Here is a 20,443-nt window from a genome sequence, read left to right as displayed (position 1 = left end):
AAATACTAGATGGCATGGATGGACCACTCAAGTGTGATGAATGGTACTGTCAGCACAGATGCTTTTACTTATAAAAGATCCCTCTTCTGGACAGATAACATACAGAAGATTGTGTGTGTGTGTGTGTGTGTGTGTGTGTGTGTGTGTGTGTGTGTGTTAGGAGAAATGTATTGATTTTTTTTTAACATCTTACCTCTGATAACAGTCCTTGGTTTTCTCTTAAATATCCATACCTTCTTCACTTTCATTTCATCTCATCCAGATGAAGCTGATTTTGCACCAGAGTCAGAACTTCAGTGTGTGCCTTTGCTTTCTGTTACACAAACTAGGAGCTTATGAGAAATACTGAATCTCAGATCCCATCTCAGACCTACTAAGTAAAAATCCTCATTTTTATGAGATCATCAAGTCATTTGTAACTCACATTAGAGAAACTAGTATAAACCTGATAAACCAGTCCAGGCGTTTCCATATGGTCCCATCTGGCCATAGTAGGACAGGGACATGACCTGAGTTAGGCCAGCGAGGCCCTATTTGAAGACATTGTGAGCTATCAAGAAAGAGGGCCCAGTGTTACCCCTGCCCTCACTTGTTCAGTCAAGTATATGGCACCAGATGCCCAATAGCCATTTTGCCATCTAGGGAGAAGGCATGTGGGTGAGACTGTAGTGAGACCAGAGGCAACATATTCCAGAGGGAGAGAAATTGTGCTCTCATGATAGCATTTGGACCGTGGTTAAACGGTGCCTAATGTCAGTGTTTCCTGCTTTTTCATTTGTAGGAATCAGATTGTCTTCATATTAATCTAGTGTGGGTTGTATTTTCTGACAGGCAATGGAAAGAAACTAAAACTTACAGTGACAAGTAATGATTGAGAGTGCATTTGAGTCTTGTCACCTACTCGCATGGGTTCCTTAGCTGAGTGTGGTGAGAGGGTGAGTGTGAGTGTGTGTGTGTGTATGTGTGTTTCACATTTCTCATTTGTTAGAGCATTTAGAAGCAGAGGATTCATAAAAATCTTAGGATTTAGACATGTCTGCTTTCTTGCATCATTCTCTTAATTGCTTCATGTATATTTACCTTACCTCCCCTCAAAATTATAAACACTTCAAAGGCACTGAACTTTCCTTACATGAGGTGATAATTTAAAGTAATAAGACGTTTATAAATAAACATACCAGAACTTATTACCAAGTGAGTGTAGACTTTCAAAACCACCACCTGAGGAAGCTGCCAATTTATTCAGGTTTTGCTGACTTTGGAGAGAACATTGTTGTAAAGCTTGAGAATAATGGTCAGCACCGGTCTCTGAGCTGTGAGATCACGCCGGCGGTTCGCTAGTTACATTTTTTACTCAAAGTGACCCTGGGGAGCCCCGTTCATTCCCGACTGACTAGCCGTCAGCCCCGAGTCCCCTGGGGGCCCCAGATCCACTAGGTGCCCCCGCTGCTCCCTGAGGACCCCCTGGGAGCTATGCCACCGGGCAGGGAAGCATAGCACCTGGTCTCCTAGAGGGTCCTGAACTCTGCTCCTGAGTGAGAGCCGGTGCTGGTCCAGACTCCTGTCAGTCACTGTCCACACCGTTCTGGTTGGTCATATATGTTGTCACCTTTGGGCACCCTCACGGTGGTTCTGCCACTTTATTCATCAGCGATAACTCTGAAAAAATGTTGCTCTCTTTCAGAAATGAGATCTGCCCTCCAGAACAGTAGATTTTCCATCACTGAGAGCACCAGTATAATGCATATTATGAATACATACCTCTGAGAAACTTTGGAAGAAGAACTGTGAGTTTAGACTCAGAGGTCTTGTCATTGTTGTATAATAGCAGGTGATTAGTAATTGTATTAAAAAATTATAGATGTGTAACCTGTAATCGCTAAGTAAGAGCATGTTTCTTATGCTCTTCAGTATGTTGTAGTTACTTGAGGTTTTGATTTTGTGAGAAGCAGAGAATTTTCATCTCTGCTCCTGAAAGAGAAAAAGAGGCAGAGTTTATAAGGCAGTGAATTCATAAGGGAGAAAATCCTTTATTGATTAAATATCAGGGATTTAGATTATAAGGGTTTTTTTTTTTTCCTTTCCTGTCTGCTATTTCTGCAAGCCAAGAAGATTTCAACAGGTAATAAACATTCAAAGAAAGAAAGGGGTGGAGAAGTCTGCACGTTGGTTGCTAAGGAAAATCTAAATCAACTTAGAAGGAAGCTAAAGGAAACCAATGTTTATGGCTTGCACGAAAATGAATTTTAATTATAGTTCTAATGGAAAATTATACCATTGCCAAATTAAAAATTATATATTTATCTAATAATAAAAGCAAGCCCAATTGTTTAAGCTATATAAGTCGAAAAATATATTCTCAAAATAATGATTTTTGTTACTTTGTGACTATTGGAGCAAAACCTCTCTGCTAATGTCCAGGGATTCCATTACAACAGCATCGTGCATAGGAAAATTAGGTCAAAGAATGGATCATCCTATAGAAGTTCCTCTGTTGAATAGTCTTCAGAATTTGCTTGGAAATCGGAATTTCAGAGCTAGAAGAAGAGCAAATATTTTTCCAATTTTATTATATCTCAGACTACCAATATTACATGCCCCATCACAGGTTTGTCTAAAATTTTTTAAGTAAAAATAAACCATTTAGAATCACCCACGTAAAATTGTGTGTGTGTGTGTGTGTAAAGGTGAGTGTGAATATTTATCTCCTGGGTTTATTTATTACTGTGCCATGCGTGGACGTCCCGATGATCTAATACTAAGAGCAATAGAAGATCCAGTAATCATTTTAAATAATCCTAAATCTACTCAAGTTAAAAAGATTCTGACAGCAGGCGATTTGAACAGCTGCCCTGAGCAAAATAGACACTGCTTTCTTTTAAAGTTGAAAAGGAGAAAGGTAACAATTATCCTCTAGACACTGGAAACAGAGTTGTCTGATTTTTCCCCCCAGATGCCTTCACTCCTTGTAAAAATAACAGTGTGCTTGGGTTGTGTTAGACAGTGGTCGGCTGATCAGAAATAATGATCAGGTAAGCAGATAATTGATAAATAAAAATATAATTGAAATTAAGAATAGCTGCATATATGCTTTCAATACTGTGCTACAGTGTAGTATTTGTCTGAAGTAACTTAACAGAATTTTCAGTCAAGAAGCCATGTGGAGCCAAGGTAGAAAAATAACACTAAAGCCTACGTACTTGTGCAAGATGAAACTTGATTCAGAATTGAGTAAGGGTAGACGCTGTGATTGATAAACACGTGTTGTTCCCCCTTCCTACTCCATCTATAACTCCAGTGTTCTTTTTATCCAGAGGATTCTGAGTAAGACCAGTATTCCGGTCAAATCAAACTATTTATTTAGTCGCTATATTAAATAGAATCTGTCTCGAGGTATTTTTAGCATAGATTAAAATTCCCAATGTGCCTGCAAGTTATTTGCCCTGTAAGAAATCTAGAAAACTTTTTCCCTGAAATCGTCTAACTTCATCTTGATGTATACTTAGTTTTAAAATGTAAAATTGTAGAGAGAGCTTTGCTAACAAGACTGGGAGCATCCTGCAATTTGCAGTAAGCACATTAAGGGCATGCACTCAGTGGTAGGGGCTTTGAAGATCAGAACATTCAAACAAATTTCTTCTCCCTTTTAATAATCACATCTCATGTTAATGAACTCAATTCATAGTGATTATTTTCAAATTCTCTGTATGTCATTTATCTAACTGGCCACAAATGTTTGTAATACTTCAGTATTCTCTGTGTTTCAAAGTGACTCCCTCAGATAGGAACTCATATTATTTTTCCATGTCTGATCCCTCCCTTCTCCCACTGTTACCAAAGAATACTCATGTTTTAGTAAATCAGTCTATTTTCATGCTTTTTAAAAAAAGTCAAGTTCAAGCAAGAATGGCACAGCTGTTCACCATGTCATATCTTGTAAAACAAATCTATTAGGAAGGTCAAATCCTGGAAGGGGTCAAGTTAATGGTATAAGTGGAATAATTTGGTCATTTTCTGAAATTTGTAAACCTACAAACATAAAAGCCCTGCATTAGATTGACTAGCCAAACCTCCGCTAATGGTGATTTTCTTCTTCTTTAAAAGTTAGGACTTTTATGTTTAAGGTTCTCTTTACTCCTAACTTTTTTTTTTAATGTGAATTCCTTTGAATTTTAGTCTGGTAACAGCCTGTCTATTCTGTTTATTTTTGAATTATTTCCTTCATTTGGGGTGAGTTTAAAGGAAGACAACTATTTCCATTTTTATTTTGCCAAAGAAATATACATATGGCACACTAAGTATATACATACATATGTGCAATTAGTGAAATAAAATATTGGAAAATAGATAGAAAAAGAGGGATGACCTAAGTCCGATCTCACTCCTTAACCTACCCTTCAAGGAGCACACAGTTTTTGGGATATATAATGTCTGCAAATGTTTTTTAATTGTATGTAAATTATTCATTCTTCATGAAGTGCTACCTGCTGGCTTCTTAAGTTTCATTGATATATTGATTCTGTCATTATACTTTTTATATCTACTTCTTTATCAGAGCTATTTTCTAGTCAGATATAACCTTTAATTGGGAAAGAACTATAATTTTTTGTTTTTTTAATAAACATTTTAAAATACATTATTATCCCCCTGAATTTTTCAAATTATTAAACTAGAGGACCTAGAAGCCACTTTTTAAAAACAAAAGAAATGTGCATTCATATGTGCATATATTTAATTTCTGTGCACATGGTTGTATGTATTTATTTATTTAATAAAATAAAGGATGTCAAATTCCAAATGGTTGCTTATAGATATGTTTATACCCAGCACCCAAAATTAATTCTTGTACAAAGGTTCCTAAGTCTTGATCCACATAAATCTAAGGGAATCAACTTTCTATAGTCTATGAATGAAATATCCCTTGTCATTTTTTATAATAACATATTAATCTGTGTGATCATACTATATGAAAAGAAAAAAGAATTAGCTAGAATGAATAATATTCATAACTTGACCTACCAAGCATTCCTTTACATTCTAGACAATTCCAAAATATAATAATTCCTTCTCTAGTTTCTACTTATGTTTTAGGATGAGACATGTATCTTTGATAGACTCATGAATCTCGTGGAAGTAAGTAATTCACCACCAAACTGATTTATGTATTGAAATCCTTAACAATCTTTTGGAACACACTCAAGAAAACAAAGAATAGAAGAGAGAAAGAAAATAGAGAGATATTCATAATTGATGTGATAAATTTTAAGACCATCACCTACATGTGAGAGTTTTAGATTCACTATTCATACTTTCTTCATGTTGCAAAAATAAAATAAATATGAGCTTTTTTGCTTAAGTTTTATACGTATGTGAGTAACTATGTAGCTGTAGATAATTGAATTATATATGTGCCAAAATCTTATTTTGTTATTCAGTAACCTCTAAAATCGAATCTCTATTAACACTCAGTATCTTCTGAAATTAAGAAAGTATGAATTAGATGCTCATTGAGTTCTTGATATATGTTAAGGACAGCATTCATATTCTCTATACATAATTATATTTGTGTTAGTTGAATGTATATGTGAATCGAGAGGACTCTAACATAGTGACAAAAACAAATCACAAGTTATCCATATCTTATTTTCCACCTATTAAAACCAATAATTATCAGGCTGACATATAAAACACTCTCCTAGCTAGTCTGTTGCTTCATTTCTTTTTAGTCTTTTGTACATGTAGTTAACTATATTTATTCTTCACCTTCCAGGAAACTCATGGGATTTTTTTGTCTTTAATTTAACAACTTCATTGGTATTCCAGCCCTTTATAAAATTTGATACTGTTTTAATGAAAATAAAAATAGCTAGCCACATCTCACTACATGTCAGTGCTGAAATGTTGCAATGGATCCATTTGTGTATGTATCCATACACAAATATACAAATATACACATCAGCATTTGCCATTTCTACTAGTTTTGCAGGTTGCTCAGAAGCTTAAGCAAAGTCCATTTCTTTTTCCCCCTGTCTTATAATATGTAGTATAAATATGGTGCATAACTTTTTAATTTTATTTTGGATTTCATAAAAGGAAACGGTCTTCAATTTAAGTCCTATTTTTTATAATGATGACTGCCATATAGATTTCATGAATAAAGCTTATACTTAAAGTATAACCTGGTGATCATAGCATGTATGTATGTATGTATACACACACATATATTTTAACACAATGTCTGTTTATTGAAATTAGCAGAATCCTCTCTTCTGATAGAGGTCAATTCTCTCCAGCTGTCGTTAATTAAATGCCTACTATGTGCAATGCACAGGTAATATAAAGATTAAAAGAAAAATAGGCCCTCTCTTTAATAGCCCTGGTCTCCTGGGAGTGACTTGCATATGTAAATAATTGGAATCCAGCACTCTGTCTACTATACCTAAATGCTGAGAAAGCAGAGAGCCATTTGATGATTTAAGATAATTCAGTATATGAGAAGCTCGGGCAGAATTGGCATTCTGATGTTCCCAAGTTGCTTACACACTGACAGCAAAATACCTCTTAAGAAAAAGAGGAGTTTTGATATATTTTGCATAAATTTGTAAATGTGGAATAGCACAAGAAAACAACTAAACCATTTTTTGGATCTCTTTCTTTTGTGTGTGCTTTTAATTTCAACTTCTCTATGAATCTTCTTTTGAAATATTGTTAAGAACAGTATTTGTTGGTGTTTTGTTTTTCATTCACATTATGGAATGTTTTTCCCATAGGCAAATCGCTTTTAAAAATTAATTTGAGGTCATTTCTTTAATATATTTGCAATTTCTGCAAAGATTGTGAACCGTTTGATAATGTTTGCCAAGGGAAAAAATAAGACTAACAGAAAAATAAGCATGAGGGCAGGGGAAAATAAAGTCTTAGTAAAGTTAGTTGCTGCGTTTTATTTCCAAAGCACCTCTCGTGAAATAAAATCTCACTCACCAGGAATTTTGTGTCTCAGGATGTACTGCTCCCAGGCCTCAGTATTGGTTTCCTGATACTCTACTTGATGTACAGAATGTCACAGTACGAAATGACTTTAACTGTTCCTTTCAGTAGAAGTGACTGAGGGGTCGTCTCCAGAGTGCTTGTTGGGATGAGGTAGTTCTTGCTTTGGTATGTGATACAGTGTGATTAACAAACTCCAGATCACACAGAGAACCGGGGCCGAGTAAGGTTATTAAGTGCAGTTCCCTACTCCAAACGATGCCTTGCGCTGATATGGTGGTACTGGAGGGGGAATATGTATAAAAGCAAAGACAATCATGGCTTTCTTCTTGAGCAGCTGCAGCCAGTCCCACTAATGGACGTGCAAAAGCAGAAACTGGCAGCACAAGGTATGTGTTCGTTTTTACAGATGGTACTGCAGACAAGTTGGTAATGGAAAAGGAAGTCGTGTACGTGAGCTATTTGAATGTGGGGTGGGGGGCGGGTGACAGAGGGCCAGCCTATCAGAGTACTTCCCTGTGTAATTGACTGTGTGAATGACTGAAGAAGCAGTTTTCTCAAGAAAGATTTCAGTTACTACAAAATTACATCATTATTGTCAAGGAAATTCATAATTTCAACTTGTCTCTTTAAAATAATGTTATTAAAACCTTAAAACTCAGCTTAGATTTCCCTGTCTGCACAGTGCCTCTGTGATGAAATTATCTGCTCAAGTTCGGTTTTACTGAGAGCAGTGACACAGTTCTCATATAAAGATACACCCTTGATTTGAACAGTGACATAAATGCTAAGCACTTATTATAACCATTGGAAAGATGTATTAAAATACCTATGACATATGTGTCCCGAGGAAATACAAACCTGAGTAAAAATGAGATATTTTAAAAGAATTATTTATGGATTCAAAATTAAATGAAGTTCAGGTTCATTTTTCTTAGTTCCCCCCCAACCTTGTGTATTTAAATCCTAAAGGATGTAATAGTACAAGTATTTCCAATATACTTTATCAAATATTTAGTCTATTATTGACACACATCTGCAGATTTTTAACTTGATTCTTAGTTGTGTCAAACTTCAGTATATTTAAGTGTATTTCCATAATTTGCTTGCTGGTAAGTGGAAATATACCGCAATTACCATCCTCCTGCTGAGCAGCCTACATGCTATGTTTTAACATCTGATCTGTACTGTAGCCTCTCAACCTGATAGCCTGTGTAACGTGTTTAGAGTTCAGAATATTTTGGTCTTAGCTGCTCTGTAATGAAATGGGAACCATATCTCACATGAAGAGTACCAAAGTCAACTCCATAGGTTGATGAAGAACGTATATGTAACAATAGGGGAAATATTTAAGGGGAAATAATTAAAAATATTTTCACGTTATCCAAATCTGGGCAATTTATTAAAATAACTTCATCTTTCAGAATTGGCAGTGTTTTATGTTGAATAATGATGATACCACACATTGCAAAAGGTCTCTGCCAGAGAACATACAAGTATATAAAGTAAATCTAGTAAATTGTTATCTGAACATATGTGTTTACAGAACTTGTCAAAACCCAGCGTCGTTTTTCCTGCCCCATCTCTAGCCAAGACTAATGCAAAAACAGAGATTCTGGTTCCCAGCTGTCCTCCCATGGACCGGGCATTATTAGGAGCTAAGTCAATGGTGTCGATTCTTTTCTGCTTTTAAGCGGAGGCTTATTTTACATACTTATTTTTTTTGCCTTTTTTTTTTTGAAATGGCACGATTAAAACCCGTGTACTGCACCCATCCCCCTTCCCTGCCACTACCTCTCCATCAGCCAAATGCTGTGTTCCTCTGGCTATGACTGTATCTATCAACCTCAAAACAGATCGTTGCCATATCTGATGAAGGATGAGTCATTTCTTTCTGGTACTTCAAAACTTGCATAATTTCAATCAGCTGTTATAGGGTGGTTTGAAGAGATAAGCATTCTTCAAAGCCAAGCTATGGTGAAATATCTTGGGTAAAAATTCCCCAGTCATTTCTTTAGTACTAGGACCTGAAACATAGTTAAGAACTGTGGCTCTTAAGTGAGGGAGACTTGGGTTGGTGTCTTAGCCCTCCTATTTATCAACTGAAAAACCTTACTAGGGCGTCTGTTTCTCATCTGTAAAGTGGAGGGAATAATAGTAACAGTAATAACAACAACAATAATACCTGTCTTTTAGGATTTTTGTGAAGAGGTCAGGTAATGAAATTAAGCCTAAAGTATATAATCCTACACATATTAAGTATTGAGAAATCTTAGATGTGTGATGGTGATTATTAAAGAAGGAACAAGGGAGCCTGAGTGGTTCAGTCACTTAAATGTTTGTCTAATTCTTGATCTCAGCTCAGGTCATGGTCTCAGGGTCATGAGTTCAAGCCCCATGTTGGGCTCCACACTGCATGTGGAGCCTCCTTAAAAAAAAAAAAAGAAAAAAAAAAGAGGAAAGGACAAACAGTAGTCAAGCAAGAGAATTCTATCAGATAATTGATTCAGAAATGGCTTCTCGAATACAATGCTGTGATTTTAACTAGACTTAGAGACTAGGATGGATTTTTTGAGACTAGGTAAGTCATCCATTCCCAGTCTTTTTACCTCATCAACTAAAGTGGGAGAATAGTAACACCTGGTAATTCATTTTGATCTAAACCAGGATAATATATGTTAGGAGTTCTTAACCTTCAGATCTGTGGGCATTCAGAGCCATATGAAATCTTTGGATACATTTTGTGAAGAACATTCTTTTGAACAGCCTGAAGTTATTTTACAAATAGTTGACATATTTTTTTTTCTGGGGAGAGTGTCATAAATTTTATCAAAAGAATGTTAGGAACCATTGAAGAACCATGTGAATGCCATGAGGATGGAAAGACTTAATGGACCAATTATTATCTGTTAGCTAATAGGAAAATAATTCCTTTTTCTTAAAGTTTATATTTTTTTAAGTAATTTCTATACCCAACATGGGGCTCAAACTTAGAACTGTGAGATCAAGAGTCTCATGCTCCACCAACTGAGTCATCCAGGTGCCCCAAGGAAAGAATTCCTGATTATTACATGGTATTTTCTGTTTCTTTCAAAATAACCATCATCATCATCATCATTACCTATGATAAAGGCAACCCCACATAGGCATTACATAAAATAACTCAATTTGTGTTTTTATTTAAATTCCTGGAACTTTAGGTTTTTTCTACAACAGATTCCTTCTTTATCATGATCATTTAAAATTTTTATCTTTTTATAGTGTGAATAATTTCCGTAATAAATGTGTTTACAAAATATACTGTTTAAGTAAAATGTGCAATAAATTTATTAGAACAGAATCAACTATATTCTCATGCTCAAGTTTGCTTAAGAGGTGCTAAAATTGTTTCTATACCTCCAAAAGCCTTTTTTCTTCCTTTTCAGTGTCAAATGTTGGCACTGGCATGGAAGGAAGTCCCTGTAGAGAAACTCTCCAATGACTGTTGTAGCTGAAGGTGAAAATGGATCCGTGGTGGCAGAAATAGAAGCAGTGAAAGACTTGAGTAGTTCTTTTGACAATAATGACTTTCACGTGGAATGAAAAAAGACAGTGCAGACATAAATTTTCAACCATAGTCTGAGCTGTCTAAATACGTATTGCTGTAAAGGCAGAACATTATTACAGAAACAGTGTGGGTAGAACTCCGAAGATCTCAGTTTTTCTAGTCCTGCTTCTTAATTTTTTTAATAAGTTTATTTTTGAGAGAGAGAGAGCACCAGTCAGGGAGGGACAGAGAGAAAGAGAGAGAGAGAGAGAGAGATTGAATCCCAAGCAGGCTCCACACTGTCAGCACAGAGCCCGACGTGGGGCTCAATCTCATGAACGGTGAGATCATGACCTGAGCTGAAACCAAGAGTCCGCTTTTTAACCAACTGAACCACCCAGGTGCCCCTCTGGTTCTGGTTCTTTATGCAATTTGGGTATGACACTGGATATTTGGTTGCTCGCTTACCAAATATGGGATAAGTCAAAGAATGGAGATAGAGTCCTTCAAACCTTTGTAATGGATTCTGTATGTGTGTGACAAATTTCTAAATTCTGCCAATTTGAAGAATCTATGTGAATAATTTGATGTATGGGATATACATGGACAAATCTTGATTTTTCTACTATCCGTCTACACCAATTGCATCCCCAAAGAAACAGAACTCATGTGTTTGGCACACTAGCCTTTCTTGATACGTAGGCAGCTCCCACATGGTGATGTGTCAGTGTGATAAGTCTTAGGCATATTCATACCTGGGTACAGTGCAGGATTACTCGAGTATGGATTGCCTCATGTCCTGGAACAGAGACGGCTCTATCGCTTCTAGCCAGAGATGTCAACTTAGTTTACACTGGTCTCCATTATCATTGCTGATGTGTTGAGGAAGTGAATTTAATAAGCAGGGTAAACAAGTTTTGTTTCCAAATTCTCTGATAGGATGATTGCAAGATGGGTGCTTGGCTGAACCTTGCAGAGTCTCTTCAGTTTTCTGGCAAGAAATCTGAGGGCAAAGAGGGCTGTTTTAAATCAGGCAGAGACTTGCTGTGCAACCCATTTCAGCTGCACAATTCTTCACAATTCTTTTTAGAACAAAAGTCAGCCAAGATATTGGTAACTATTGCTTTGTGTTGGCAGCGTTTTTTTCCCCTGCTCCTGCTAGAATACAGGGTGGCCTGTGCTTTGGGTAAAACTCTGGCTATTAATGTAAAGGTGTTTGTTGCAAGCCATCAGTTGTTTTTAAGTGGTTTTAGGTGCTGCGTTCTGTGCATTCAGTAGGGTCTATTGACATGTAGTCAGTAAGTGGTTGATCCTCTCTTGGGGAAGATTAGAAGGAGGAGGAGGTAGCCGTCTCTGTCACTGAGTGGTGGTAATAGTGATGAACAATAATCATCATTTATTCATAATTATTGAATGTCAACTAGATACATGATAATAAATACATTATTTAACATATCAACTCTTTGGTAGTTAATAGGGCAGTGTTATTGATTATTGTCCTATTATAGGATATTATTACTTATGGGATAATAAATAAGTATCAACTTGTTTCTAAAATGACTAGACTATTACCCATTTTTGTAAAGGAGTACAGAGAGTAAGCCCTCTAATTAGTAGATAACTTTCAGCCCTTAATGAGATTTATTAGGTGCCTGGCTGGCTCAGGTGATGGAGCATGTGACTCTTGGATCATGAGGTTGTAAGTTCGAGCCCCCATGTTGAGTGTAGAGATTATATAAAAATAAAATCTTTAAGTAGATAGGTAGATAAAAGTTTATTGATAGAATGTACTTTGGTTTCTTCAGAAAAGTTTGCATATAATTTGCATAAATTAATAATGTTATTAGCACAGCCTACTGGAAACCCAGAGAGATTACAGGCCATATTTATCACATACATCACTGTAACCCCCGTTTGTAGCATAGTGCCAGGCACGTGGTAGACATTCAGTAATTATTCCCAGGGCCAAGCTGATTTCATTTATCACTGAAATGTTATTACTACAGAATTGTACCAAAAGTCTCTATCATAGCCATCTGTACAGTCAGTCCCTAAAATGAAGTTCATAAAATATTCTTAATATGATAGAATAAACACAGAAATTATTTAAAGAGTTACAAAGTATTTGAGGTCGATCTGCACTAACAGCATGTATATCAAATTTCAGATTGATTTGACTTAAAATGGCTAAGATATAAAACCATAAAAAATGTGAGTAAATACTCGTCCTATCAAAGCTTGTTATATAATTACATGGTTTCAGTATAGTTTTGGTTCATAGAGCACTAACATAAAGGACCATTTCTGCACAAATTCTTTCACTGATGGAGACTTTAATATCTTGAAGACAGATATCCATGCCTCTGAATATTTAGCCACTTGAATGAATAATTCAAAGATATTTCTTATTAATCAAATGAAATCAATTCTTTGTTAATGGAATTCGAAAGCCTTAAAATGTTTGTTTTGGGCTGATTTTCAAATAATAATATAAGCAATAAAAACAGCTAAACTAATTTAAAGCTTTTCACTTTTTTCTTAAGTCACACCGGGCTTAGTAACCAACACTTGTGCCAACTCTCAACTCACTGATATATAACCGACTAAAGAATTAAGTCCCCCTAAAAGCAAACCTTGAATCAGAAGCTTTCAGAAAAATTTAATGACAGTGATACCACACAGTGGTTAGCTATGAACCTAAATTAAATTTTTTGTTCATTTGTTTATTTGTTTGATTAGTTATTTTCTCCATTATACTTCTTGGTGCGCTTCAAAGCAGGAAAAATAATTATGTTGGGTTGTAAGTGTACTTATATTAAAAGATGGGTGTGTCATTTTCTATTTCAAACCCGAACATGAATGATTGTCCAAGTCATCATCTAAATTGCTGTTGTGAAAGTCAATATTGTGGTCTTAATACATTGAAACAAGTGATCCTGAAGAATCTCAGTAATTAATACTGAAAAACATTTGCTAGGCCAGTCATTGGGCTGGCCTCAAAAGTCCTTATAATTAACTGTTTCTGTCACCATCCTTCCTTTTTCACACAGGAAACTATTCGCTAACAGAAATTATATAGAGGTCACACAAATGTGATTGAAAAGTATAGGCAAACTATAAAACTTAAGTTTAAAAAAATCAGTTCCTCAGATTGTTGATTCCAGAATTTTTTTTTTAGAAATGCTCATTTGAGGTGACTTTCTTATGGATTTGGGCTTGCCCCCGCCCCCATCCTTCACTCTTTCTTTCAGTTAAGCCCACAAAGAAGTAGAAGAGGCACTTAGAGAAGGCCAAGGGCAGACAGTGTGTGGCTCCTGTCTTTGGGTATACCAGAGCACAGCTTCCGCTCGGCCTGAGAACAGGGGAAGAATCTTGCTAGATCTATCTCTCGGGTACACCACTGGTGTCCTCTCCTAGCTACGATTCCTCTCATGTCTTCTCCAGAAGTGACGTGATGTGACTTGATTCTCCTCTTTGCTGAATAATGTCATAGAGGTATAAGTTATTATTAATTCCTAAAAACCGCTTGTAGAAAAGGAGAAGTCATCTTACTGTTCACACGCAGGCATGCACATACAGAGCGATCAGCAGCACGTGACCATATGGCGTACGTAACGGAGAGTTGGAGCCTAGGTCTGCCTGATTTTGTATCCTCGGGACCTCACAAATACTGGCTTCGACTCTTCCTGACAAACAAGTGTGAAATGTAGGATTGGAAAATTAATTCTCTTGATTTTTCTTTTCTACAACATCATTGGTCATCTCTGCCCAAGTTAATTTGTCAATTCAAATGGGAGACATTTAAAAAAATATTTTTTAAACATTTTTTCAAAGTAGGAGTGACCAATAGTGATAAAAAAATAATAGGAAATAAGATTCATTTCTCTTCCTTTCTCTCCTCTCCTCCCCTCTCCTCTCCTCTCTTCCCCTCGCCTCCCCTCGCCTCTCCTCACCTCTCCTTTCTCCTCTTCTTTTAATTCTAATAGATTATTTTCAATTTATTAATTTTGAGCCTCTCAAGACAGAGCACTGTCCTAGGTGCCTATTACTTAGAATATTTGATGACTGTTAGGAGCCATGACTTCTGTCCTTAACAAACATAGTATAAAGGAGAATGGCAAAATATTTGAAAACTCTGTCATACATGATAAACTATGAATGAAATAAAGTCTTTAGTTCCTTTCTTTCCCGTTAACAAGGCCAAGCTTGTTCCTAAAAAGTCGAGCAAAAGACTTCCATTCTGCCTTCCTTTGCAACAGACTGCTCCGCTACACTTGGTCGGGCTCAGGGTATTGATAACTTCAGAAAGATGCTTTGTTGTGTCTACCCAGGTTACATTACACCCAGAGCGACCACATCAGGACTCTCGTCTAAGTTATAGTTCAGAGAGATGTGGACCAGTGGTAGCTGCGGTTACACAACTAAGGATACTGTCCACTTGTCCCACATTGTCTGCTGCCTCCAGAAATTCCAAGAGCACCAAAAATAAGGCTGTATAGTGCTTACCAAAGTGATAAACTTGTGTAGATGGGAGGTAACTTAATATGTGAAATATTTCTCACCTCCCTCCTACTTTCCACCCCCACACAAGTACGCTCCTATTGAATTCTAGGTGTGAACACCTAGATATCTCACTCTGACTCAACTTTCCATTCTCATATTTGATAAGATTGACACAAGTGAAATACATGTGATAACATCCAACTGTAGATCTTAAGCATCTCTTCAAGGGTCAATAAGTATATTAATGAGATGAAAACAAAAGTAAGAAAGTATTTTTCCTTGCAAAAAAAAAAATAGTTGAATCCCTGTGACAAATAGCTAACTTATTGAGTATTTGCTACATCACTGGTACTGTTTTAATTGCATCCATTTGCCCACATCTTATAGAGGCTCACACTTTAAAGATGGGGAAATTGAAGCTTTGAGAGGTTAAATGACTTGCCTAAAGTTGCACCTGGCAAAAGGCAGAAACCCGTTTTGAATGCAAGTAGTCTGACTCCTAAATCTGATTATTAACCTCCATGCTACACTGACTCTGGGTAAATGAATCCAGAGTAACCCTGATGTCTTTAAAATAAGGTATAGTTTTCCTAAAATATACCTCTTTAGTCGAGCATAAGTGCTGCTTAAAGCAAGATATGCCTGCGGAAACCAGTGCTATAATTTCAGGACTTTCCCTCTAACTAATGAAGCGCATTTTCTTTGCAAGAGAACGAAGCACAAAATTGTGCAAGGATTGAAACGCTCTCTGAGACCAGGATTACACCCACTTTGGCATGCTGTGTCAAGCACCCAGGGCATAAGGAAAGAAAAGCAGGCTGGAGTGAATGGTTACACATTCAAATTTGAGCCTCAGCCATCTATGTGGGTTAGTTTCCAAATGGACATTTACATTGCCTTTATGTGGATCAAGTTGGTGTTTATTTGCCAAATGTGTTATTTAGATCTAGGAAGAAGATGGCACAGCCCCAGGGAAGTTTCACAATTATAACCTAACTAGGCTTCCCAACCTCCTTCAGATAAAAGGGCCCCCAGAATGTTTGATAAACATAGCATCTAATAGTTCACTGATTTTCGGGAGGGCGCAGTCTCTACTTTTGCAGTGGGTCCCATCTGGGACTTGTGGACTGACACCCAACATTTGCCGTGGCTCTAACCGTGATGTATTACCCTGGTCCTGACTTGGGCGGAGAGGGAGAAAAAGGGGAGCCAGAGATTATCTTTGTGAAAAATCTAGCTTTTATTACATCACCTAAAGTAGCACAACCTGCTACACTAATGAAATCGTGTTCTTGGTTGAAAAGGGCAATTGTTAGCCTGACTTTGTGCGCACTAAAAACATTCCCCCAATCTTGTTAAATTATTGCTCTCATTTCAGATTTTTATGGCTGTGCAGCTTACCAGCCCTCATTTCTTTACGTTTCATTCATTTTCCTTGTATTGATGATTAATGGAGGATGTCGAATGTTAGAGTGAGCAGGCATCAGCAATTGCAAGATCATAATTAGTTTAGCTGACGAGGGCCTCTGATAGCACTTGCATCTGGATGGAAAAATCACCCTATAGGGAACTGGCTGCTCACCAGGTCTTTTTAGTGATACATTGTGAAACACCCGATGAATCAAATGCCCTTTCAATGCCAAGAAAGTGTTCCAGTCTTGAAGCCAAAATTATGTCTGCAGAAAGCTTTCCATTTGAAATGTATCAGAGTACAATTATAACCATTGTATTTTCTTGGCAGGGATACCGTATGCTCCTCTACAGTATGGACTCAAGTTAAATAAATTGCCTAAATTTTATGAATCCCTGAAATTTTGACTTATGGTATTTGTAATTTTAAATTTATAATAAAACAGGCTTCCAGCAAGACTTTTTCCACTCCTTATCTAACATGAATATTTTATCATTAAATGCTTCGCTTCCTAGAGAAAGGAGAGCAAAGTTGCAATTCAGGCTGTCTTTTTTCGCAGCAAGAGCACTTCATTTCCTGCCTGTTCACATTTGCGCCTACAAACACAGCCTGACTTTTGTTTCAATGAGTTTAATGGAATCATTACTTGATAGCAAGAATGGAACAAGCAATACTAATTATCTACTTTTAAATATTCTTAGATTATTTTTGAATCTGGTGATTACAGAATGCAGCCCACTAAAATCAATTTGTATTCGGAAATGCTTGTGATTTCCAAGTCTGAGGCAAATAAAATAAATAGCCATTGAGGGGACTGTGACGTCTGGCTTAAGCGCACACCTCATAAGGGTGCTCAGTAACACTGTACTTCTCATTGGCACAAGTTTATACCGGTCCCCTCAGCTTTGGGAAATCGAGGGTGCTCTCTCAAGGTTTACAATTGCAAACCAAAAACTGGGATTGAGTGTGGTATATTCTCTTCCTGCATGCGTTACATGAATGACCTACAAAAAGACACAAATCAGGTTTCATTTTAAATAGTTCACATGCCTCGTTTATTGGACGCTGGACTGTATGTTAAAGCTCAGGTAGCATGTGCTCCCCCTTTCTGAAGTATATTAAACATACTACCATGTTCCGTCTTTTGACTTTTGTTTTGACACTTTTAAAAGGTGTATTTTAGGGTTCAGCATTTAGGGGCCATCATTAAAGGCACAAAACCCAAAGTTCAAAAAGTTAAAGCTGTTTCTGTGAAAAGCCTTTGGTGTTGCACACACCTCATCCATCACTGTAGGGTTAATTATAATGAAAATCAGTGGTGCCTATTAAACACAATTGAACCTGACCTCATTATGGGCAGTGTGGTTTTATACTGTCATTGTTGCTAGTCTAAAGACAAAACTCCTGGGTTGATTTGGTCTAACTCCACGGATCATGTGACTCACCTCTGACCTTGTGTTTTTTTCCCCTGTTTCAGAGGCGTAGAGGCTCGGGTGTTTTTTGTGCCAATTGCTTGACCACAAAGACCTCTCTCTGGCGAAAGAATGCAAATGGCGGATATGTATGCAACGCGTGTGGCCTCTACCAGAAGCTTCACTCGGTAAGAACTTGTTGGACTGTTTGAGGACAAGCTTTATAAAGCAGCCTGGTCTGTGGTGTGATGTGCACCATTCCCTGGCTTGCAGCGCCTGCTCCCGCAGACTTTAATGCAGTCACTTTGAGAACACATGTGATTTATGATGAAATGGCCTTAGATGTTATGGGCAGATACATTTGTGATCATTAGCGGTGCATTATGCTTCTTTTGATATAGAAGAGGACAGTGATTGATTTCTGGGAACTTTTTGTAACAGAGAGTCGAACTGTGGTTATCAGGCTTTGGTGAAATTAGTTTAGGCAAAAAGTTCAAAAATACATAAGTTTTTTAAAAAGAGGACTCATATAAAATATAGGGCAGGGAAAGAGTGCTTATATTCAGTTTAACTTTAGAATTTACGAGTGTCATGTTGGCTCCTTTGGGAGCTGGAAGTCAGGCACGTTCCGAAGAGTGGATCTGCACGAGGAGCCACGAACCCCAGGTGAACCCTCTTCCCTTCTTCCCACGGCCCTCCCTCAGTGAGGCGTCTGAGGGCTCAAACAGCCCGCATCTCAGAGTCAAGTGCGAAGATGCTTTGTGTTTCAAAATCTCTGCCTGGCTTCCTTCTGTGCCTCACTGAGGTCTCTCTGGTCCTTTCTTCTCAAATTTTAGTTAGAATTCTGTAATAAAGTTTAAACTCACAAATTCCTCCATCTATCTATGCGTGTGACTTCCCGAAGGATTTTTTTTTAATTTTAGAAAGCTTATATGCTGACAAGAACTGCCTTTAAAAATAGGAATACACCACTTAGTAAACAGAAATCTATTTCCCTCTGCCTTTTTCATTTTGTTTGGCATTTTACCACAGCTCTTAGCACAGCCAATGAATAAATTACAGCTACAGGGAATACAGTTTTAGACAAAACGTCCTCATAAATGGACCATTGGAAGCACTCTTTAAAAAAATGCATGCTGCCAACAATACTAATTGGTGGTAAACTGTAAAGCCTTAGTTATTACATATAGCTAGCACAAAGATCCTCCCCACCAGCACCACATCAACTTACTTTTTCTTTACCTTCACCATTTAAAGATAGCAATAAGCTTTCATTTAATGAGTATTGACGTTAATGCTTTTAATTGAACTCTGGCCAATCACAGACCAAGAATTAATTATACTACTGCTCTCCCAGGTTATGATAATTTAACAACTATGATATAAAGTAAACCCTTTTTTATAATTATTTTAATATTCATCTCTCCAGAGACAAGATGTGTTCAGTTTTGAGGGGTTTTTTAAATCATAAATTTAAGTACAAAAAGGGTATGCTTACATCTCATGTCAAAGACTGTCACAGAAGTTACAAAGGTTTTAGAAGAGTATTAATGCAAATTTCATGATTCCTTACAAGATATAGATTAAATACTGCATATTTTGGTAATATACATATGAGCTCTTTAGAAACATGAACATTCTGAACAAATGAATATGGTATATCCAAGGGATGTAGAATTTTTGTCCTGAAATCAGTCATTGAATTGTCAGCAACAAGTGTATTATCTTGCCTTCAAAATGCCAAACATTCCAAAAAAGATTTAGATTTAGATTTTGTTTAAGTTGTAAGAGATACTCAGGGCACCTGGGTGGCTCAGTCGGTTGAGCATCTGGCTTCGGCTCAGGTCATGATCTCATGGTTCATGGGTTCGAGCCCTGCATCGGATTCTGTGCTGACAGCTAGGTCAGAGCCTGAAGCCTGCTTCAGATTCTGTCTTCCTCTCTCTCACCCTCCCTTGCTCACGTTGTCTCTCTCAAAAGTAAATAAAACATTTTTAAAAACTTAACATTTAAAAAAAGATGTAAAAGATACTCTCTTGCATTCAAATGGGTTCTTTCTAGGAATAATTCACAAATTACATTTTATATGTGTGTGTGTGTGTGTGTGTGTGTGTGTGTGTATGTGTTCACATTCTATGTAGAAATGATGTGCCGCTTTAAGTACTCTTTTAGAAAAATCAGGTTTTAGCCCACTTAAAGATTTCCCTAAATTTTCACCTATAAATATACATTAATTTATTAAACTTATTCTTTTGATTATATAAATCAAAGTTAGAGCGCTTCACTGCAAGTAAAGTTTTTAGTATAGTCTTGTCTATGGAGTTTAGTCCTCTAATACAAAACCTGTTGAACATGTACATAAATACCAATCATATATCGCTTAACCTGAATAAAAAACAAGCAGAGTGAAAGCATTCAATCTAAGCACAGAGTAGAATGGATATCAGGTACTTGAACCAAAGCTACAAAAGAATTTAGATTTTCACCAGAAAACAAACACTTCACCTGTTAACAAGTAAAATCTTACATAGTGATTATATATATGAAATCCTACTAAACAAGGAGAAATAAAAGTGAGAGGTTAAAAAAAAAGTGACCCACTGA

The 20,443-nt window shown here is 36.8% G+C and overlaps 1 protein-coding gene across 8 annotated transcripts in view; it reads left to right on the top strand.

The window, feature by feature from the left end:
• TRPS1 (transcriptional repressor GATA binding 1) overlaps window positions 1-20,443 on the top strand; it is a 245,485-nt gene that overhangs the window by 222,720 nt on the left and 2,322 nt on the right. For all 8 annotated transcript variants that reach the window (XM_029923204.1, XM_029923201.1, XM_029923196.1 and 5 more), the window contains one exon: window positions 17,905-18,027. In XM_029923204.1, coding sequence (XP_029779064.1) covers window positions 17,905-18,027 — 123 coding nt within the window. The remainder of the gene's footprint in view (window positions 1-17,904; window positions 18,028-20,443) is intronic.

The sequence above is a fragment of the Suricata suricatta genome, chromosome 15, assembly GCF_006229205.1.
Source record: "Suricata suricatta isolate VVHF042 chromosome 15, meerkat_22Aug2017_6uvM2_HiC, whole genome shotgun sequence".
NCBI lineage: Eukaryota > Metazoa > Chordata > Mammalia > Carnivora > Herpestidae > Suricata > Suricata suricatta.
Note: the sequence above shows the minus strand (reverse complement) of the source record. Positions and strands in the feature narration are given on the sequence as shown.